Source organism: Limulus polyphemus, unplaced genomic scaffold (genome assembly GCF_000517525.1).
Source record: "Limulus polyphemus unplaced genomic scaffold, Limulus_polyphemus-2.1.2 Scaffold441, whole genome shotgun sequence".
Classification (NCBI taxonomy): Eukaryota; Metazoa; Arthropoda; class Merostomata; order Xiphosura; family Limulidae; genus Limulus; species Limulus polyphemus.
The window spans coordinates 362,378-386,444 of record NW_013666051.1 but is presented as its reverse complement, the minus strand read 5'-3'; the positions used below and the strand labels follow the sequence as shown (position 1 = coordinate 386,444).

General features: G+C 31.5%; 1 protein-coding gene across 2 annotated transcripts in view; it reads left to right on the top strand.

The window, feature by feature from the left end:
• Positions 1–24,006, top strand: part of LOC106458307 (phosphatidylinositol 4-kinase beta-like) — a 77,993-nt gene extending 53,987 nt beyond the window's left edge. For both annotated transcript variants that reach the window (XM_013917805.2, XM_013917804.2), the window contains exons 3-14: positions 6,431–6,548; positions 8,512–8,646; positions 8,942–9,048; positions 9,210–9,388; positions 10,738–10,828; positions 11,605–11,747; positions 12,150–12,371; positions 13,312–13,473; positions 13,955–14,137; positions 17,625–17,890; positions 20,384–20,516; positions 21,478–24,006. In XM_013917805.2, the coding sequence (XP_013773259.1) occupies positions 6,431–6,548; positions 8,512–8,646; positions 8,942–9,048; positions 9,210–9,388; positions 10,738–10,828; positions 11,605–11,747; positions 12,150–12,371; positions 13,312–13,473; positions 13,955–14,137; positions 17,625–17,890; positions 20,384–20,516; positions 21,478–21,783 (2,045 nt within the window). In that variant the 3' untranslated portion in view covers positions 21,784–24,006. The remainder of the gene's footprint in view (positions 1–6,430; positions 6,549–8,511; positions 8,647–8,941; positions 9,049–9,209; positions 9,389–10,737; positions 10,829–11,604; positions 11,748–12,149; positions 12,372–13,311; positions 13,474–13,954; positions 14,138–17,624; positions 17,891–20,383; positions 20,517–21,477) is intronic.
• The last annotated feature ends 61 nt before the right edge of the window (positions 24,007–24,067 follow it).

The window sequence follows — 24,067 nt, the reverse complement described above, 5'->3', positions numbered from 1 at the left end:
GTTACCGTTTAAATCTGGTCTTTCTAAACTTCCGACTGAATACGCAAACTCGCTCAATGCTAATGTTGTTTTTTGTAGTTCAAATATTGTGAGCTAATTTTTTTTTAGGTATGATGGAATTTAAGGAAATTCCGAAACGTCCATATTAAATATTGTTTTTTTTTTTTTGGTATTACTGTGTTATTAATACTTATTATTAAAACTTCTTTATCATTCTTGCACTTGCGTATAACTCACATCCCAGAGAAGTGATAACTCAGAATTATGGTCAAGTATGTACGAGCCCTATGAAATAGTCACTGTGTATATGTCTAAGTTCGGAGCGAAAATTAATACAAGTTTATTATTAGTTATACCGTGTTCACCAGGGTTTTAACACTTACATGAAACATCTTGAAATATACTTGAATAGAACCCCGCAACTTTTCTAGCTGTAGATGTTTGTAATTTCGCGCAAAGCTACACGAGGGCTATCTGCGCTAGCCGTCCCTAATTTAGCAGTGTAAGACTAGAGGGAAGGCAGCTAGTCATCACCACCCACCGCCAACTCTTGGGTTACTGTTTTACCAACGAATAGTGGGATTGACCGTCACATTATAATGCGCCAACGGCTGAAAGGGTGAGCATGTTTGGTGGGACGGGGATTCGAACCCGCAGATTGCGAGTCGAGTCTCCTAACCACCTGGCCATGCCGGGCCCTAGTTATAGATATAAGTAAAATCTAACAATGCTTGAGCTACTATTCTCATACCATTTTTGTTGTTTTTTTTTTTTATTTTGTCATTAGCTATATTCAGCTTCGATGACAATTCGTGGGCAGTGTAAATGGTGTCTCCATGTTGATCACAGTAGACCAGTGGATTTTTAAGCTCTCGACCAAATGCGAGGAACGTTGAAATGTAACTGATAGTTTAATGTATGGTATCCTAAGAAGTTTGTTTGTTTGTTTGTTTTAGAGCAAAGCCACATTGGGCTATCTGCTGTGTCCACCGAGGGAAATCAAACCCGAATTTTAGGTTTGTAAATCTATATATTTACATTTGTTCCACCGGGTACAGGAGTAGAGGACCTTGTCTTACATTGTCTTTAGTCCACATGTATGGCGCTTATTCAACCATTTACTGTTGCACTGTTTTACTGTACTACGAAAACAAAAATGGAATACTGTTTTCCATGTTTGCTTTATTTCAAATCTTTTTCATGTTTCAACAAACGTCATAAGCCTTCCCGTAAATGAGACGACACCTGGACATTCCATATCTCACTGACTAGCGGCCAGTTTTTGGTTTAACGCATTAAATATTGAATCAGTCATAACCCCTTCATATTGTTTCCTTTCGAGTCTATTTCTTTCATAACATAAGTAGTATTTTTGAAACTACTTTTTTCATATATTGGGAAAATTCGAGCCTACTTTTCACAATTTCTTTTCAGGCACATTGTGCAACTATACTAAGAGCGAGAAACTAAATCAACGTTTACTCACATTTTTCTTTTTCTCCTGTAATTATCTTCAGATGATAAATAGCTTACATTGACATTGGTATTTAACTAAGGTTTTCCTTTAGAAATTGTGTGGTTTCTTTGACATCTCGAGAAGAGAAACGTCCATACCACAACAAAGTACATAAATTATTTGATGTACAGATATAAACACGGTCCATTATAGATGTTATTGTGATTTATTATATCATATAGATAAATTAATACTGCCTTTTTAATACTGCTACAATACATTTTGTTACTCACCTCTGAAGTATTGCCTAATCAAATAACAAAATTGTTGGAATTCTTAGCTTTCTCTAAATGCTATATTTTTTCCTCTACTTGCCAATATACCTTTTTATGGATTTAAAATGATAAACTAAATGACGGCTGGTAAAACGAAGTACGTAGAATATATCTGGTGGAGAATAGGTGTTCATTTTCAAGGAGTTATTAATTTCTTTTACATGTACGACACACATAAACTCCTCATTTAAGTTTCTTTCTTTTTACAGTGGTAATGCACTTATATTTGGCTCTTCCATTTTTTGTTATTTCAATGTTTCTATCTCCTTGAAGTTTTCTTCCTGGTTGAACATAATTAGACAAATAAAAAAAAATCCTCTTAAGTTGTTGGTTTCAAAGCGTCTTTGGATATTCGGTAAACTTTTCACAGAGTTCTTGCCAAAGTTTTCACTATTGCTATCATGCAATATACGAAATACAAAGCGAAATTTTCAGTTCGTTGGTTAATTTTTCAAATGTATCCAAACAAATTTTCTTAACGTGATCTTATTGTTTTTGTTTTTCACTAAGTAAATCTAAGTATTAAGAGTAAAAAACACAAAAACAACGTTTTTTGACACAGTGAAAGGTAAAATGTTTATTATAGGCTATAGCCCACTAGTTTCGGTAACACAGTTACCATCTTCTGGGCTAGTGTCTATAGTGTTAGCTTAGTCTATATTTAGGTACAACCCTTAATGGGCGAGTTCAATTTAAAAAAAAAGTAATCCCTCACTTACTATTTATCTTCTTCCCCTGTCTCCTGACTTTTATTTTTTTAATGAACTCGCCCATTAACGGCTCTAGCTAAACATAGCTAACTCTGCAGACACTAGCCCTGATGATGGTAACTGTGTTACCAAAACTAGTCGGCTGTGGCGAATAATAAAGATGTTACCTTTTATTGTACCAAAAACAGGAAGTTTTTCTGATTTTTACACTTAATATAATAGCACAATGCGTCTGAAAGAAATTAAAACAGTAATTAATTTCACTAAGAACTATTCATCACTAAAAGATCATCTTCATGATGATGTACTGGGATTTCGTCAATTATTTGTCATGGAAATTAGTATTATTAACACCTGTACCATTCTTTTTTTTCCGTCCCTGATATACTGAGCTTTTTATCTGGGGCTTCAGTTGATATTTTCCATGTTTATAATCTCAGATGCAATGCACTTGTTACCAAAAATCATGGTAACTTTCCCTAGGCCTTTTTTCATGAGGCTGATGTCTTCTTAGCATTTATGATATCTTAAACGGCTTTGCTTTGCGTATTTAGATTGTCTTCTATCACATTCGTCCACTTCTTGTCACGTTTATGGCTGTACTTATAAATGTTTCAACTTTTTTTTTCAAATGGTGTAGCTGAAGCTCACCTAGTCACAATTGGTCCTTTTTGGTAATAAAAGAAACTTTTCGATCACGCCGACTTAAAAATTAGAAGTCACAACAATCGTTTAACTAGTTCTTTCGTGACTGCATTAAACAAAAATTATGATTTTTGGTTACAAGTTCTATTAATTTGAACATTCAACAGTATATCAACATGACTATGTTATGAAAATATTAAGTTTTTTTTTAAATCACAAAGATGTCATTAACATATGTATATTGACACAAATTTATGATTTAAATTCTTGAGGACAATCGTTTAACTAGTTCCTTCGTGACTGCATGAAATAAAAAAATATAATTTTTTTATTACAAGTTCTATTAATTTGATCGACACAGTACACTATAAAATAAACCAGCACCAGGTTTCATACGGTTGTACACATGTAAAAAGCGATTCAAAGCTTGTTATACATATGCACTTTCATGAAACGTTTCCTGTTTGATCTCCAGCTTTGACACCGTCTTTCAAGCTGAATTCATTACGAGTAAAGTCGAAGACTTTATCAAAGAACTATTTAAATTAGTTAGTAATAAGACAAAGGTTACTATGGAGTAACTGCTAATAAGACTGGATTTCATCGTGGTGACATAGAGGACTATCCCCACAGTTATGCAGATGTTGGGAGAGACTATATGTTGTTGTCCAAAGGAACAATCATGGGGTTTAAAGAATCCAGAAGCATAGACTAAGCAACAGGTCGTGTACCACGATCACCTTTGGAAGTGCGTCAATGAGAGAAAGATTTATTTTGTACAGCACTGTGCAAAAGTGTTAGGACAAAGTCAAAAATTAGATTTCAGGCTACTTTCAAAGAACAATGGAAGGTAAATCACAGGCGAAACATCAAATTATTAATAATCTTCATATTTAGTACAACAAAAACTCGGTGGAAGTGCTTGAATTCAGCAAACAATTAATATTTTCCTTAAATAACTGCAGACTGTCTTTCAAGCATTGTTGCAACATATTTAATCAAAGTGTCTTTTGGGAATTTACTCCAAGTATCTCTAATACACTTCCATAAAGTTTCTTTGGAAGCAACTTTTGACTTGCCAAGTTTTTGATCTATCAAATCCCAGATCTGCTCAATTGGGTTGAGATCGGGTCTCTGTTGGGGCAATTGCATCATTTGAATGACTCCAGCAGCTTCTTTCTTAGCTAAGTGATTTCTGCATAGGATGGATGAGTGTTTGGGGTCATTATCTTCTTGGTAGTAGAATCATTTACCAATAATACAAAAACCATTTGGTATACCATGGCGGATCATTATCTGATGGTACTTGCTCTGGTCCATTATTCCACCTATTTTGCAAATATCTCCTATCGCCTCAGAAGAATAACACCCCCAAACCATCACACTGCCTCACCCATGCTTCATGGTAGGTGCTATGCATTGAGGTAAGTATCTTTCATCTTTCTTCCGCCAGACTTACAACCTACGCTCTGAACCAAATATTTGAAACTTGGACTCATCCGTCCATAACACCCTTTTCCAATCATCAACAGTCCAGTTTTGTACTTTTTAGGAAATTTCAGTCTCTTAGCAATATTTGGAGATCGACGTAAAGGTTTTTAAACTGCTATACGACCAAATATTCCATTTTCATTGAGTCTTCTTGATACTGTAGATCTGGACATTTTTCTGTCATTTGGTACATGATCGTTTATCTCATGCTTGAGATCAATGGCAGTCGTCCTTCTGTCCCGAAGGCTACATAAACGAAGATACTTAACATCAATATCATTGAATTTAGGTGTTCTGCTTCTTCCTTTCCTATTTTCTAATTTAATTACCGTGTTCAGGGAGCATTTCAAATCTGCAACAATTTGTATGCGAACTTTCTGCTCTACTGATAATTCTCTACGCTTTTTGGGCCGTGGCATAACAACAAAACTTAATATATAGTGTTAAACACTATTTTTATCAAGGTTTATTTGTGCAGTGCTATTAAATTGATTTCTTCTTGCATATACTGGTACCATTAACCCATGCAGTGTCTTCACTATATAGCAAGGAGCTAGCATTTCTGCTTGAATGAACATACTGATCAAATTTAGTGTCTGAAATAACTGTCATGGCCCTTATGACATGCCCTTGGTACAAGTATATGGGAATTCAAAAGAATGCTAAGTATTCACACCCTGACTCATTCAATTGTCAACAGGGATCAATGAAGCATCACTATAGTGTTGAAATTTACATTCTGTTTTGACATGGAAGAATTAGCCCCATAAAGTGGAAAGAATAACAAAATATTCTGTTGTCCTAATACTTTTTCACAGTACTGTATAAAGGTAAGTCATGTACTTTCTGATATTTTTAGTGTGAGTGTGGAAGTGTGTAGATGTTTCTATAGTAATGTAAAAAAGTTAAGCCAAATGATGTATTAGTTTTTGTCTCAAGTACTACAGATTATGTGCTTTAAAAAAAGCCATTAGTTTGGTACTGGACTTCACTGAATTTTTCACACCTTAACAGAACTGTTTCTTAAATGTTGACAAACGTCAGTGCAGTATTGTAAACATAGTGATCTGGTATTTTAGCATAGTGGATACTGGTGTATGTTAACCATGATAATAGTGTATTGATATCACAATAGTAACTTTTACTGATATTTATGTGTAGGTGTACTTGACTTTATAAAGCGATACATTTTAGTTAAATGAGAACATTATCAAATAAGTTCAAAGAGCTTTTTATGTTCTTTAGATAACTTCTGAAATACATAAAAGTGACCTGTACAACTAGATAGAAATAATTGTTTTCACAAAATGTGATGTGGTATGTCAGAAGTTGTGTTTCGTTTTATAAAAACTTCTTGTAGCATGTCTGATTTTAAGAGAAACCATAATATTTGTTGAAGTGACTGATTAATTAGTCTTGGTGTTTTTGTGTAATTTCAGCATGCTCATTATAAATCAGTCTATAATAAAATCATAATAAATTATTAAAAACAATGTTTCCTATTTACACAATTTAAAACTTTATTGAAACTTTCCGGTTCTATTTTAAATTGACACTCTACATGTTCAAGTTTAGATGTGATTTACATCATCTTCAGGAGTTACTTACAAGACATACTTTATACTTTTACCCCTTGTTGCATTGATTCACTATTATTTGCATATTTCCTTGGTCTTTTTTTTTTTAATCTTGCCATATATTAACGTATTGACTTGCTGGTCCTTTATCTCTATTTAGTAATTCTTTGTTTTTTATATTTCATTATTTCTAATGTTTTACTAATATTTTAACAGGCAACAGGATTTTTAGCTTCAGTGACAAGGATGTTGAGTTCTTCCTGCCACAGTTGGTTAGTCTCTACGTTCATCATGCTGACGTTGCAGATGCCATACACCCTTATCTTGTCTATAGGTATGTCTTTTGTTAACCTGTGGTAGATAAAAGATTTCATTACTTTCAAATTGTTATGGAGTAACCATGTATAATGTTTGTAAGGATTTCAGTATTATGAATGGAAGTTGAAAACTACTTGCAAATGATAGTAATTAATTCATCATACTGAATGAGGCCTATTACTTTTTAAATTGTTATTGTTCTCCCTGTTATTCTAATCAAAGTATAACAATTTATACTTTATATTGGGAAAACTTTGTTTTACACATTGAAATTTTCCATCAGACTAAATATTTGATACCATTCACATAAAACTGAAATCATTGCAAAACTTCTATGAGGTACAATCACTGAATCTATAACATAAATTAGATATTCTTTAGTCCAAAATCAAAATATTAGACTTGCATGACACACTCGTTCAAATTTGAATAGAAACTAAGAAAGTACTTAATATAAAACTAAAATATTGAGACTTGTATGTTTTACACTGATGGTATAGAAGAAAATTAAATACAGTTAATATAAAAACAAATTCTCTAGACTTATACATATTACACTGACTGAATCTATAAAATATACATTTGCTCAGGATGGAATGTGGAAGAACATGAAATCTATAAAAGAGACTTGTGGTATTTAGTCACAACAAAGTGAATCACTGATTTTGAGCAGATGAAAATTTTGTTGTGATGAAGTGAGTTATGTACAGTCCATATAATGCATACTAATAATTAATAAAGTTTCTGCTAGTATTGCTTCTTCTATAAGCTGATTTTTTTTTTCCCATACTTCTTACTTTTGTTCTTGTTGTGTTAGTTATTTCTTGGTACAGACTTGAAGTTTTACAGTTAATATAAAAACAAAGTCTCTAGACTTATACATATTACACTGACTGAATCTATAAAATATACATTTGCTCAGGATGGAATGTGGAAGAACATGAAATCTATAAAAGAGACTTGTGGTATTTAGTCACAATAAAGTGAATCACTGATTTTGAGCAGATGAAAATTTTGTTGTGATGAAGTGAGTTATGTACAGTCCATATAATGCATACTAATAATTAATAAAGTTTCTGCTAGTATTGCTTCTTCTATAAGCTGATTTTTTTTTCCCATACTTCTTACTTTTGTTCTTGTTGTGTTAGTTATTTCTTGGTACAAACTTGAAGTTTATGCATGGGGGAAAATGGTAAGAGAGTTTGTGTGTGTGTTTATTGTATGTGAAGAAGGTTGTAGACAGGTAATTAGTTAAGGTAGATATGGCAGTTTGTTTCACTACAGCAAATAAAAAAAATGTTTCTAGGCCATGTTCTCATTGTAGATACATTACTGATATACATTATTGACAAACTTTTTTCTCTTAAAACTGATTTCTAAAAAATGTATCTTATTATGATTGTCACTCCTCTCTATGTTGATTTTACAGTGTTAACTAACTGATAGTATTTTAAGTTTTAGTTGCAAAATACATTTGTTGAGCGGGGAAGAAGGATGAAAAATTACATAAGTAATATTTAGATTAACAAATATTAATTGTATCCTTACATGTATTTACATTTTTCAGTAATTTTGTATATAGTATGTAGACCTAAAGAGCTGTTATCCAGTACTACAACATTAATCTTTATCAAACCTTAAGTCTTTGAAATAATTTTGACTTTAGAAGTAGGATATAAGCTGTCTTAGATTAGAACATTTGAAGGTACCAGGCATTTATCCACTGACTAAAAATTATTCAGAAAGTAAGATTCTCTCTCTTTCCATTTGAATTGCTTCTCCAGAAGATATATAGTAAAATTTAAAAAAAAGATTATAATTCTAAAGGTAAAAGATTTATCATTTTCTGTAAGTATAGATGTAGTTGTGTGTTCTTCTAACATTTGAAATAAATTATAATTTAATTTGACCACTTTCACAGGAACATCTTGTTTTATTTTCTGTTACTCTTGTTATACTGAACTGCTTTTTTCCACCAGGTGTAATAAGAATGTAGACTTCTCACTTCAATTGGTGTGGTTATTGATAGCCTATTGCTCTGACACTAATGCCCCTTTGCGAAGAAAGTCTCAAGGAGTAAAGCTGAAAAATAAGATTCTCTCAGAAGAACTGAGGTAATCAGTCAATTAAGACAAAAATTGTAAGGAAATACAGCTTGATTTACATAAACTTTTTCTGACAGGTGACTTGGAAAAATGAACAATTACTTTAAAGTGTAATAAAAGTTTTTCTTTCATATATATATATATATATATGTGTGTGTGTGTGTGCTAGTGTGTGAAAATTGGTTTAAAGATAACATTGTTTTATTATTACTTACTAATATTGTTTTAGTATCAGCATTGGTTTTATTATTAATTAACACTATTTTTTATTCTTTATCTTCAATGTATTTATATTCCACCAAAGGCAATTCCCACCCACTCAAGGAACACCATTGTCTGGTCATTTACCACCTGTAAACAATCCATCTACAGCCAAGAAAACCCATCACAGGTCATTTTCAGATGCAACAGGTTTGTTTGTACATTTCTTCTCTCTCTTTTTCTTCAATTTGATATAGCCTTGTTTTGAAATTAGCTGGAAAATTTCAAAACATGCTGTGTGTGTGCATCAAAAGTTTAAAATTAGACTTGTATATTCCATCTTTTATATATATATATTTCTTTTTTTTAAGGATTAGGAGCTGGAGGAAGTAGCAATCGACAAATATCTAGTCCTCTAACTCCAAAGGAGAAACGGGTTTTAGGAGACCTGTCCTCTGGACAGGCCTTTAATAGTAGGTGTGTTTGTTTCGAGAGCTGTGAAGGCATGTTCAGTGACTTGAGAGGACAAAGAATTCAGTGTCATTGCCAGGTATGTTTTAAGTTACTTTAAATAAACAAAAACTACTTATCGAAATTTGCTTTATTGTTACTCCATAGTTCTTTACTTCTTTATCTCTCAGATATCCCCCTTAAGCCATTCTCTGATTTCCTTATATCATGGGCATATCAAAAATTGCCTTTAACAATTGTTTGGCTTGTTTTTTAAAGCATTAAACTTAGCTCTTACTTAGGCTATTTTTGTGGTTCCTTTTGATGTTAACATCTCGGGTATCTAATTTGGGGTATCCTTTTCGAACTATTGTGTTTTTCTGTTCTAGCATTAACTTTTTAGAGGTTACTATGTTTCCATATTTTGTTTTGTTATTATTAGTCTTCTAAAGATTTAACAATTTAACCAGTTGGCTGATTTCATTCTAGGAACTATCTCGCAAAGATTCCTCTTGCGTTCTGTTTAATTGTTATTGTAAATAACATACAAACATTTAAATTTCTAAAAGAATATACAGTTATAATAATTGTACCTCTTTTTCTTTTTTTATTCAGTTTTTTTATAATTGTTTTTATCATATTGGTGCTTTCACAGCTATAAATTTGCTAATGCTCTTGACAAATTGTCTTACTAAGTATAATTAAATTCAAGGACTTAGCTACAAAATTATTATAGGAGTTCTAAATGCTAAGCACTTTAGATCAGTGATTCGGAACATGGGACACCTGCCCCACAGGGGGGCAATTTGAAAATGCTACAATAAGAAAATTTTTCATATGGGTGTGAAGGGTGAAAAAAGGTTCCGTGACTCAAAACTAAATTTCTAAATTTTACATTATGTTATTATACCTTTTCAACACCAAATTTGTTTTTATATTAAGGGGCCATCAAATTTTTTGAAGTGTCGAGGTGGGGCATGCAGCAAAAAAGGTTAAGAACCACTGCTTTAAATACATGTACTTAAAGATCATGTATAGTTTGGATAACAATATAATCAGATAAATCTCTTCTTAAAAGCACATTTGGGTTATTTGAATTTGGAGTTTGTAACAAGTATTAATTTTTATTTTAGATTTTTTCATTCTGAAACTAAATTACCAAATTGGGGGCTACCCCCCAGCCCTTTATCTAGTTACACCCATTGAATTTGCAGATTTATAAGCACCTTATGTTTTCTAGTTTTTTACTGCTATGTATAGATTTTTTGTTACTAAGTGTAAAATAAGAACATAGTTACATTGCTCATATTACTAATAATTTAAAGGCTTAAAATTTGGTATTACTGTATTCTTTTAAAACAAGTATAAACCTTAATACTGATTTTTGTTATAATTGTATTTTAAAACAGTTGAATCATTGTTATATTGACATTTGTTTTGTTACTGTAGGCTCCAAGGTTAGCTCCTGAAAATGAATTTGTTAAATCACTTATTTCTATTGGATTACGTCTGCAACCGCTTCTCACAAAGGAACTTAAAAGTAAGTTTTTTTTTAAAGTGGTGAATATAGAGTGAATTAACAAAGATCAGTAAGTTTAAAGTCAAAAGCAAGGAAAATTGTTTGCTCAGTTCAGGATATCTGAAAATTATTTGTATTTGTACATTAATAGTAAATTTAACATTTAAATCTTTAGTTTTTCACCAGCCGTGATGAAAGAAGTAGCACAAAGAAAATCTAGTAGATTTCAAATGATCCAGATACATCTGGGAAAAAATAGTCAACTATTCAAAAGTACTCAAATTTCTGAGTCTTTTGAAATCTACTTAGTTTTCAACAGGATAATTTTATAAGCACAAGAAAACCCATCAAGTTGCTTTTAAAATCAAGGCTAATGTTTAAACAGTAATTGAATTATTGGTTGTTATAGAGGTGGAATCATTTTTTAACTTGCATGTACTGCTATTATTTTTTATTATGTTTGTTTCCTAGATCCATTGTTATTTTTTTATGTTTTTGTTAGAACCACTACTCCAACAATTAATTAACTTCATTATTAATGCAATATTTTTATTACTTTTAGTTGTAAATTTTGTTTTTGCTTTTATTTTTTGTGAAATCACATTTATCAGAATGATATTTTCATTAATACTATTTTGGTAAGCATAGTACTAGAATAATACTTGATATTACATAATTTTTGTGTATTCATTTACCCATTCTGACCAGCCAAATGTACCAATTGCCAGTGCTATGAACCTAATCTGTTACATATTAGTATTTCATTTGTTATACAATGGAAGTTTCTTTCTTCATAGCTCAACGGCTCCAAGCAGAACTCTCTGTGTTAAATGTTAATCTTCCAGCACGAGTTTGGTTACCTATTCATTCATCCAGCTGTCCACATCTAGTGGTCCGAGTCCCACCTCAGGCTGCTGTTGTACTCAACTCTAAAGATAAGGTGTAGTGAACGTCTTTGTTATTATGATACTTATAAATGAACTCTAGACAGAATAAACCAATTGTTAGGCTGTTTTTATAACAAAATACATGGATAATTTGCTATCAGCAAGAACATGGGAGAAAAATGTCTAATAGTGTGTGTTTTTTGTTTGGGTTTTTAGTCAGTAGTGGCTTGTCTGTGTATCACTATCAAATCTTGTAATTAATTCAACATTTTGGTTTCAATAACCATTTTTATGACTGCTGAACATTTCTGCTCAGTAATAATGTTCCGATAAAAAGTTTGAGGTTTTACTTTAACATAGAGAAACTGGCTTATTAGTTTTGTTATATATTTACAATTTTATAGTTAAAGTTTGGGAAAATTAATGAAGATGTTCGTTTTGCATACAATATTCAGGCTCCCTACATTATATATGTTGAAGTGGTTGAGGTTGAAGACATGGAGACAAGTCCTATTCCTTTGAAGATTGTTAACACTCTTCGCCAGACTCGATCTGAAGAAAACCTGTTGGACTACTACAGTCATCAGGACGTATCTCTTAGCTCCTTCTCTCTCTACCCAAGTGTTGATGATGATGGAGAATGTTGGAGTCAAGAAGATGATGATATATCTGTGCAGGTTTGTTGCTTTTCATTTAGAACATGTGTGACAATATTGTTTCCTAATCTTTAACCCCTTCCGTGTCGGGCAGGTTTTTTTATTTCACTTTTTGATAGCCTATACTTGTATATTAATGAAACAAGCTCTTTTATGACCTGTTATTTGATTTCTGCACAAAATATGCTCAATAAATAAATGTTACATATCTGGATTTTTACATGATGTATCTTATTTCATTGAAACTACTTTTCTCTAGTGTTTGATACATAATTCAAAATAAATCTGAAAGAGATCAATACAAACAGCATTTCCAATGCCATCTAGTGAGCACTGATTGTAAAACATGATAACAAGCAACTATATTCAAGAAATTAAGAATGGAACAAGAAATGGTTTGCCTGAATTAACTCGGGCAAATACTTTTTGAAACATGGAGGATGCTCAAGTTACCTCGGGCAAATTATGAAGGAGTTAAGTGACATTTTTATTCCTCAGTCTTCTATGTAGAACAGCATGTCCTAAACCATGTATGTAATTTTTCTTTGTTTATAAAATATGTAATAAGCTAAGAAAATCAGTACTTCCGTGAATGGTAACTTTTACATTTGTTTTATTTATTATAGTATTCTCTTGCACTAATTGGCTTCTGTTTATAATTTATTATGTGTATATAGAAGTATATAATTAGAAAAGAGTTTATATCAAACTTAGTTTAACCAAGTTTTTTCCTGAGCTGGTACAATTAAATGTATGAATTGTTTGAGATAGAATATCTTAATACTTTTACATTTTTAAATATTTATTGAGTAACTTTAGAAAGGATCATAATGAAAAATATATTTAGTAATTTCTTCAGGTGTGGTATATTAAATATTGGAACTACAAGTGGTGAAGCTGTGTCTAGAGGTGATAAGTTGCTATTTATTTTGTGCATAAGCTTACAAGACTCTTTTTATAGTTACAGTACATTAACTGCCTCAAGACCAGAGACAGAGATACCATTTCCCAGTTTTCCCAAGATAGCACTACAAGTGCAGATAGGGATCCTGTCTTGGTGGCTGCTGGAGACATAAGGCGTAGACTCACAGAGAGTATTAATGTGCCAAAGACTACATTCAAGGTAATGAATGTTGTTTAAAGTATTATTCCCATTTTTTACTATTGTACTTTTGTTTTCAACCACCATTACTACTTAATATGTTTGTCAGTGTTTTTAATTGTGTATCTGTGTTACAGTAATAGACTGTATTGGTAAGAAGTTATAGTACCTGTAATTACAGTGGACTGAGACTGTGTTTTCATTATTACTTGATGTGTTGGTTAGAATATTTAGTGTTGTATATGTGTTTACACTGATTAAGACTGTTACTGTTAATATAGAAAATGTAGCTAAGAAGTTGTAGTACCTGTGTTTACAGAACTGAGACTGTATTGTCATTAACACTCAGTATTGGTTAGAATGTTTATTGTTTTACATATGTTTACAGTGACTAATACTGCTGATGTTACCTCTAAAAAAAGAATTGATCAGAATATGGAGTGTTGTAGTTGAATTTACAGTAAGCCAGAGTATTTGTTCATTACAAGTCTTGTGGTTACAGCGAGATCCAGAAGACCCATCAGCAGCTGCACTTAAAGAACCCTGGGAAGACAAGATCAGAAGAGTTCAAGAATCATCACCGTATGGCCACCTGCCTGGATGGCAGCTTTTGGCTGTCATAGTCAAATGTGGTGACGACTTGAGACAAGAACTTATGGCCTATCAAGTTTTGGCAACTCTCAAGGTAAGTTGTATCAGATGTTTAGTAATTTTTTGGATCAGCCGAACTAACTAAATTAAACGTAGTTCATTATAATTTATTTAATTATTGTTGTACATCAGTGTGAAACTATGCAAAAATGTTATCATGATAGTCAGTTTTTGTGTAACTTTCAAACAATAATAGAAGCTAGTTTAATAATTGTAAGTTTTGTAAATTTTAGAAAATAATTATTTGCCCCCTTTTTGTACAGTTTAAAGGGCTACATGGGGGACATTTGATATACATACTGTTTTCATATTGAAAAGCATTACTAAAGGTGTATATCTAGTTGATTAACCCTTTCCAGACAGGTCACGGGTCAAAAGCCACGTCATCACATTTGTTGACTCGCACTAAAAATTATTTTGAACTACTATTTTATGAAGTTATGTCATTAAGTTTGGTATCAAACTGTAGATTATAATTAAAATTTTCATATTAAACATTATTTAATATCTTGATTTAAAAGTAAATATTAAAAAACACATCTAAAAAATCGTTTTTGTGTGTCACATGGTATGTTGAATGCAGCACTGATTCAAATTAGATGTTTGTGATGTCAAAATACTAAGTCTATAGTTTTGTATGAATTAGGAACTCAAATTATCGATATTGACAAGCTAGAATACAAAATAAGAACCTCCTATCTTTTCTACTTGCTGAGATATCACTCATACTGAATCAAATACAATGATCCTGCTCACCTCTTTCCATTTTTGGAAATGGTCCCTTATATATATATATATAAATATATACACACACACACACACACACACACACACACAGATATATATATGACATATGAATAACCAATTGAAAGCTCAGAATGTCCCCTAGTGGCTTTCTCAGCCATTTTTAAATATAATGGCATCATCTCTCTCTTTTGAGACAAACCTTCATGCTGGTAAGTTGAGTCTTTAGCCTGTTCAAAATTTCATATTTTTTTAGACTGAAATATAGCTTAGTTATCAAGCTTAATAAATTATAGTCGAATTCTATTGTATTGATATATTAATTTATGATTTTTTAATTATTTGAAATGTATGTATAAAACCTAAAACATTATTTTGTTTCACATCCTCCACGTGTGAAATTTTAAAAGGCTTAGCAACCTATGTCAATTAGCAACCGAGTACAAAGGTCGTAACTATAAGAGATAATTGTTTGCTTCACTTCTTTATTTACTGTTCTGTGTCTTACAAAAAATAATTTTAAGAAATTATTTGTAAATAATAATGTATATACATATATATAATGTATAATAATTGAAATGTGACTATATTTTACAAAATACTAGTCCAATAAAACACAGCCAAGACAGGTCACTTTGTAAAAACTAAAGGTCAGTTTTATATTATTGGATACGGTAACATGAGTGCACGTGCACCACGTCATTGTAACTTCTGTATTGTTAGCCAGGCATGGCTGAAAGGTCAATATAATAAAAATAATAAATATATATAAATGTATAATGTTATGAGATTTAAGTCATTTAGTCTAAACATTTATGTTTTCGTGTTATAATTTGTAGTCATTCTAGAACGAAAAAAGCATAATTTATATTTATTTCCTAATTTTTTATGGTGGTTACGAGATTGGTCAAATCAGCTGAACCAGTACAGAGATTTGATAGTGAAAATAACAGATAAAATATAAAGTTTTTTCTTAAACATTTGATAATTATCTGGACATTATAAGGATTTTGCATATGAAATTTGAAAATTTTCTGATGCATAAAAGTAGTTTTAATCTTAAAATGAAAATGACTTTGCATGTTGGATAGGCAACATGCGAAAAAAAAAAAAGACATGAGACAAACATTGCTTAACAAACCTTAAGACTTAACAAAAAATCTGATATTGCATATCAAAGCATTGTAATGTTTACTGATAATCTGCCAAATTTCGTGAACATATGCATACTAATTTAAAATTTATAGCATGAAAACTGTAACAAGCACAAAATGGTTACCAGGTCGGTCCCAGGGACCGAGCCTGTGTTGAAAGAGTTAAATAGGACTGTGTTAGCACTGTTTTGTTAGTTACTTTCACATTAAACAAGTTATTGATTTAATTCTACAACATCTTTTAAGTTTCCAAAGTGAAATCTTAATTAATCTGTGTGGATATAACACAGAAGTCTTATGTAAATTTCCTGTCATCAACCTGGAATGTCATGGGTGGATACATCACTAGCTCATTGATATTAACATTGTAAGAAGTAGTTTTGAGTTTTTATTGTACAGTAATTTTGTGTATTTTATTACTTGTCATTAATGTAAATCCTGCTACAAATGCTATTTTCCTTTATTTACTTTCTTTTTTATGCTTATACTTACACTAAGGAGCCATAAGCAACACAAATAAATGTAGAAATAGTCATGCATATGGTCATGATTAGTTGCTTGCCATGGAGGTGTGGTTTGCTGGAGCATTAGACACATTTTGAATCTAGAGAATTCAAGCTAGTGGCCCTGTGATTGGTCAAAAGTGAAACAAATGCAGTCATGCTTATTTCTTAGATATATTCGTCAGAAAGATTTGTTCAGCAAAATATAGGCACACCACCAAGCTTGTTATGTACTGTTTTCAAGGGGATACACACCTACAAAATGGGAACTGTACAACCCTGGCTGTCATCTTGACACTGCATAATAGTTTTTTAGTAAAAATAGTTTGTAAAAAGGCAGAACCAGACAGTTTATTTTGAAGATCTTGTCTATAAGATTCTCTTTTTCTAGTCTTGGATACTCTAGTCATTTTGGGCAGCTACTAATAAAAGGGAAAGTTGATGAAAATTTTGATCATCATATAGGATTTTGTATTTGATAAAATGAAATAACAATTGAAATATTTTTCTTGTTTTTTAACATATGTTCCATATTATAGTAAATTAGGTTCATTTGTTGTTTTTTATCAATCAAAATTGGCAAATTTGATGAAGAAAACCTCTTACACCCTAGAGCAAATACTTGTAAGTATTGGTGTTTGCCACCTGTTCGTCTGAAATGATCAAAACCTAATATGTTATCAGTTTCATAGGTTTGAAACGTGCACAGTTTGTCAACGTTGTTATTGTGTTATCTGAGAAACAAGTTTCTTATTGTTTGTGGATATGAATTGTGGTATAAAGCTTAGTCGTTAGTACTTTTAAAATATACATTAACATGTTTGAGATTGAAAGGCTAAATTAAAGGAGGAATTGACTGATGAAACTATTTTTGATTCTATGTTGTTGTTTTTATGTTTCTGTTTGTGTAGAATTTCTATGTTGAATATATCTGAAATCCAAAACTGGTTATTGTGAAGGTCAAATAAATTTAGATAATTATGAAAATAAGATTTTGCTGAAATAATGCATTAACTTCTAAATAATATTTGTAGTAATAATTTAATTTCCATTTCATAGACAACTCATTGTTTATGGAATATTACAGAAAGATTTTTGCAATTTTCTTTTTTCTCAATAGAAAATATGGGAACAGGAACGAGTACCACTGTGGATCCGTCCATACCGTATCTTGGTGACTTCATCAGACAGTGGTATGATTGAGCCTATTCTGAATACTGTATCTCTCCATCAAATCAAGAAACACAGCAAGATGTCACTTCTAGACTACTTTCTACAAGAATTTGGTTCATTGACTTCAGAAGAATTTCTATCAGCACAGAAAAACTTTGTAGAGAGTTGTGCTGCCTACTGTCTTTTGTCATACCTCATTCAGGTGAAGGACAGGTATGTAGAACAAACTTATATAAATTAGCTCTAACAATATCTATTTCAGATACAGGACAAGTATTCAAAACCAGATTTTAAGAAGTGGTTTTGTGTATAACCTTTTCAGCCGAAACTCATTCAGATTAATTGCTTTAACATCATGTTGTGATATCTAAATTCACTACACATAAGCAGTATTTCTTTTTATTGAGATTGGTTGAAATATGGAGTGGAACTGGGTAAATCTCGTAATTTTACATTTAAGGAATTGTGTTAAATGGGATAAAATAGCTAAAACAATGAAAAGTGAAATAAGATCTTTTTACAGATTATAACAAACCTTTAATAACTAAATACCCAGAATCACTTTTATTCTTTTAAAATGGTTCATCTGTCATGGAAATTATGTAATATGATTAATTATGGCCTGACATGACAAGGTGGTTAGGGAGCTTGACTTGCAATCTGTGGGTCATTTGTTTGAATCTGTGTCACACCAAACGTGCTTGCTCTCTACAGTCGTGGGGGTATTACAATGTGATGGTCCATCCCACTATTTGTTGGTAAAAAAGTAGCCCAATAGTTGGCAATGGGTGGTAATGACTAACTGCCTTCCCTCTAGTCTTTCACTGCTAAATTAGGGACACCTTGTGTAGCTTTGCACAAAATTCAAAAACAAGCAAAATGGTTAATTAATGAAAATTCTTGGCCTCTCCATCTGTGAGACTATTTTGACATGTGTATTGTCACAATGCTTGTTTTAAGTTTTTTTTTTATGTGTGGTAACTTGTTTTTGCTGTTTTAAATCAGTCTTTTAACAGATTTTTAGATATTTGTGTACATTGTGGGAGAATTTGATTTTAAGTAATAGCTTTCAAGATAATCACAGTTTTTTATGTAGAAGATTGTTCAGTTTTTAGTGTGAATACAAAACATTAATTGATCATGTCTTATTACATATTAAAAATTTAGCTTTTAAAAGTTGTGACTATTAGTTTTATTACTCTGGCATATGTTCTTAGGCCAGTAAGAACTTTCTCTAACTTTTAATACACTAATATGTAGTTGAAATAAGTGGAGAAAACCATGAAAAGAAAACAGTACTAATTAAATAAGTTTGTGGAATTCATGAGGCTAAATTATTGTGAATAGAATGAAAGTATAGTAAGTAGAGACAATGTAACTACAAAAGATTTTATAGTTAGCTTAGAGTTTTTATTGTAGTAGTTTATTGTTTCATACTGACAGCACTTAACCAATGCTGAGGTTGAATCTGTTATATCAAAACAATTTTGGAGCCTCACCACATTGTTGCAGTCCATGTTGACGTGTCCAGTCATTCTCTGGATGGTGGCCGTGCATCATAAAAATAGCCCTTCACCATAGTTTCTATAGCAAAAGGCTCCTTTATAAGCTTGTCATATCAAAAGCACAACAATACTACCTTCTTGCTTTCCATAAGCCATACAGTGTATGAGGAAGACACTTTCCTAGTGCACATTTCAACAGTTCAGTCACAAACAAATCCATAGCCACTGCATCTGGTGACTTTATATGTATGTCTTCATATTTAATATTATGAACATGCATTTCATTCTCCCACTGATTGAGTTATACAATAGTGGAATGGATATGTCTTGTATACATCTTGTGTAAATGTATTGCATTTCTGAGAGAGCCTTCCTAATTATGTTGTGTAGTGTTGCCTGGGGCACATGGATGGTTTTTGCCACAACCTTTTATGATCGTAGTCTCACCGGCTATAAGATTGCTGCACTTTTTTTATCCCTTCTAGGGTATAACTTGTTGCAGGTCTCTTTTTGGATGATCCTGGTATCCCAGATACATAGATATTTCCTGTTTTTTCAATACCATTAAGTTTAAGGAATATTCCCATCTTAGAAATTTGAAATCTGTGATCAATATGTCTTTATGATCTGAGTATGGATGTTTTGCATTGGAAAGTACTGTTGCAGATGCTTCACAGAAGTGATAAATTTTGGTGTTACACTACCTATGAAGTACCAAACTATATAACATTGTAGTTCAAGTCTAATATATACCATTTACTGAATTTACATTGCCTGACTTGCTAATTTGTATATTCGATACCTTATTACTCAACTGTATATAGGCTGATCTATGTTCACCTTTCATAATTTGAGTAAGCCTAGTGTTTGTATATGATTGTGACTATTTTTGAAAAACGAAAACTATCAAATTGCTGCGTTGGACTTAGGAACTTTTCCATAAATGAATGCATACTTTATGATTTATTGTTTTTTTTCTTGCGATAATTGTTAAACTGTGTTATCAAGAATATATATACTGTTTATTTAATTAGCCATACTGATTAAAAGGTTGATTTTTAGACCTGATATATGTAGGTAGCTTATTTTAATCAGAAATGTGTAACAAAGATTCCAGTGAAATCTGAACATATCAGTATGGTTTTAATAAATTTGAATACTAATATTTTAATTTATTTTATGGTTGCTCTTATTTTCCTAGACACAATGGAAATATATTGTTGGATGCTGAAGGCCACATAATCCACATAGACTTTGGCTTCATCCTGTCTTCCTCTCCAAAAAACCTTGGCTTTGAAAACTCTCCCTTCAAACTGACACAAGAATTTGTCAATGTAAGTTTTGTTTCTCAAATACTTGGTAATAATAAGTGCCAACGAACTCTATTGTGAATCATCAGATTGTTCTGATTTTTTCAACATGGTAACATTTCTTTGTGATATACTGTTGTAGAGGATAAATTTGGGTCTTTCTGTATTTTTGGGTCCAAATTTCAAGAATTTTTCAGTGATGTCTAATCAGAACATTGTGAATAGTCTGTAAAACTTGTTTTTTCTACGTACTTTGAAATCTGTACAATACAAAAACTGAAGCTACTGTTATAATGCAAGAATATTGTTAGACTTTGGCTTACAACTATACATTAATTAGCATATAATATTGTTAACATGTGCTCTAAACTGTTAATTTGAAACAGATTTTTGATGCATATTGTTAACCTTCTTACTACCAAGGTATCAAGCACATATGTCCAACATGGTTTTTTCTTTTGATTATTTTTAATGTATTTTATGATGTAGAAAAAATAACCAAATGAATAATTTGTAATTACACATGAAGTAAACTAAAATGTACACATATTATTGTTTACAGAACAAAATCTAATGCAGGAAGTATACATACATTATGTAAATATATAGGTAATCAAACGGTTGAACAAGATTTGTACTTGGATGTATGATATGTAAAACACTTGCCATCGTGTTGAATATCTTAACTGGCTGATGACATGTATGGAGAAAATATATCTTGATTCAATAAATAAAATGTGATTTCATTTAAAGCAAACCATGTTTCTCACTGTCAATATATTAAATTACCTTATTTTCATTATTAAGAAAGGCTACCTTTATAACTATGTGTATTGTTTAAATGAAAGATGACTTGGAAGGATAAAAGATATGTTGAGTAAAAAAAAGAAACTAGTGTGTAAAAAACTTTTTTGTGAAATTTTGTTATAAATCAAAGCTTCTTCTGCATTTCATTTGATCAAACCATTAATTACTTCTCCTCTAGGTCATGGGAGGTCTCGGGAGTGATATGTTTGAATATTTTAAGATTCTCATGCTTCAAGGACTTCTTGCTGCTCGTAAACACCATGAGAAGATTTTAGCTTTAGTTGAAATCATGCAGGCCAGTGCACAGCTACCTTGCTTTAAAAATGGAGCAAGTGCTGTGAAAGGTCTAAGGGAACGATTTCACATAGGCCTAACTGAGGACCAGCTTCAGCTCCGTGTTGATAGCATGGTGGAGTCCAGTATGCATTCCCTGACAACTAAATTGTATGATGGTTTTCAGTATTTAACTAATGGAATTCTTTGAAGCAGAGTAGGTCTAGTTCCTTGAAAGCTAGAGAGACTACAAGATTTCTTGATGTATAAACATCTTGTAAGTATTTTCAAGTGTTTCACAAGAGGAAAAAGACTTATTTATGATTATTTACTGGAGATAAGTTTGGTGTGATTACAAAGCTGTGTAAAGAATGATCTTCAAATGGTATTATGTATTTGTGATTATCAAACAGTATACCATGAACATGACAACCAGCATTGAACTGTCTTGGCAAAGAGCTGTTTTTTGTCAAGAGGAAACAAAGTTTTTATTATCTTTCTTCATATTACATCTCATTCCAGTTTACCTCCGATTCATCTATGATATCTCAGCTGGAGTGGAAATGCTAATTGTGCTAGCACAATAATTAGTGATGTACTCCATTGTGTCTTCATAGTGAATAAATCCAAATGACCCACATAGTGTTATTCCACAGTAACTCTTTTTTTTCAATTTTTTGCCACTCTTTACACAAATGGCTAAGTTAGACCTAGAGGATGCTTCCAGCTACAATGTGCCTTCAATAATAATTTTATCATTCTCTTCTATATAACTGTTGCACTTTTCTTTATTTTTTGCCATCTTATCAACATTGTTAGAATTTCGTGTAGTATGTAGTAATATAATTGGATGGAGAGATTCAAACATTTGTTAATTTCTAAAGTAGCTGCAACAACTTCTGGATTAACTAGAGTGACTTATAAGGTACTCTGTAAATCTGGTACAATTAATTTAGCTGCTAAAGTTGTTAAAAGTAGGTGATATGTATCTTCTAGAGTATTTCCTGAATGCCCCATAAATGCTTAATACATTACACAAGCTTAGTACCATATGAAAACTTTGGTTACTTGTCAGTTTAGCAATTTGTCCAAGATTCAAGACAGCTGGAAAAATCTCTTAACTTGACTAGTGATCATTGCATCTATCATAAAACAAATACTATTACGAAACTTGAAGGCACGAGTTATACAAAAAATACAGATAATGATAATAGAAGTGACATTAGGGGATATTGCCTTATATTATCTGGCATATGTTGGTTTATGTATGCTGCATGTTTTTTCATTTGTAGACTTTTACTACATTCACACATAAATCATATATTAACATAGCTGAAAGGAAAGGTTTTCTAATAGGAGTCACAAGGCCATTATTTCAGGAAACCTATAGTTATAAAGCTATGGTAGTTTCAAGTATAAATGAAGCACTAAACCCTCCTGGATACCGTACCATCAGGTCAGCTTTGCCATTGCTTTTGAAGAGTGATATCAATATTAGATACAGAATATTAATTCATTATTTCTTTCCGACTAAATTGTATATTGTGATCAATTGAAATTAATGAATTTGAGGATTTTTTTTGTGTAAAAACAAATCTAGTTTTTGGTGTAATAATAAGCAAGTGTGTTATTAGTATATGTTGGTTACTATTTTATTTATGTGTATATAGACACACTTTTATGATGGATATTTTGTGCCTTGTACTTTTTTTTGGACCCACTAGAAGACGGTTGCTGTTTCTTCTATGATAACTTGTTGAAACAATATTAACACCTTACATATGTGTTGGTCTTGTTCATATAACAAACATTAATAATATACTTGTTTCTAGGTATGAATATTTAAAAGTATTCTTCGTAGCTTAACAGTGTTGCTAGTTATTAATAGTTCTGTATAAAATTTTAATATTAGTAACGAGTAAAAGTTTTTCCATCCTATAGTCAGTGGGATATAATAAGCTGAAATGTCCATGTAAATATTCAACTCTTTGAGCTGTGATTGTGTGAAAGGGAAAATAAAGTGTAGTAGCTACTCTGGAATGTAAAAGAAATATAACCAGGCATCCTATAAAGCATTTTTTTATATTTTGAAAATTTAGTGGATTTTGTCAGATTTTAACCCCTTGACTTCTAGTACATAAGCATGCCATAAAGAATATCAGTTGGAACTGCAATCCTTCTGCATCAGCTTATAAGATTTAGAAACTGCTTCATCAAAGAAAAAAATGTAGTGAAATGCATGTTTGATAAACCTTAATAATTACAGAAAATTACATAGAATTTAACACAAGACTGAGAGGGCAATAGACATTTCAATGTGTTAAAAAAGGAAACATTATTTTTATCAGAAATATTCCAGCATAAAAGTGTTTAAAAATTACAAATTTGATTGTGTAATGTTGTTTTTTTTCCATTCTTTGTGTATTTTTTGACAGTAATCATTATTTTTAGTAATTTATTATAATAAATAATAACTGAAGAAGAATGGGGGGGGG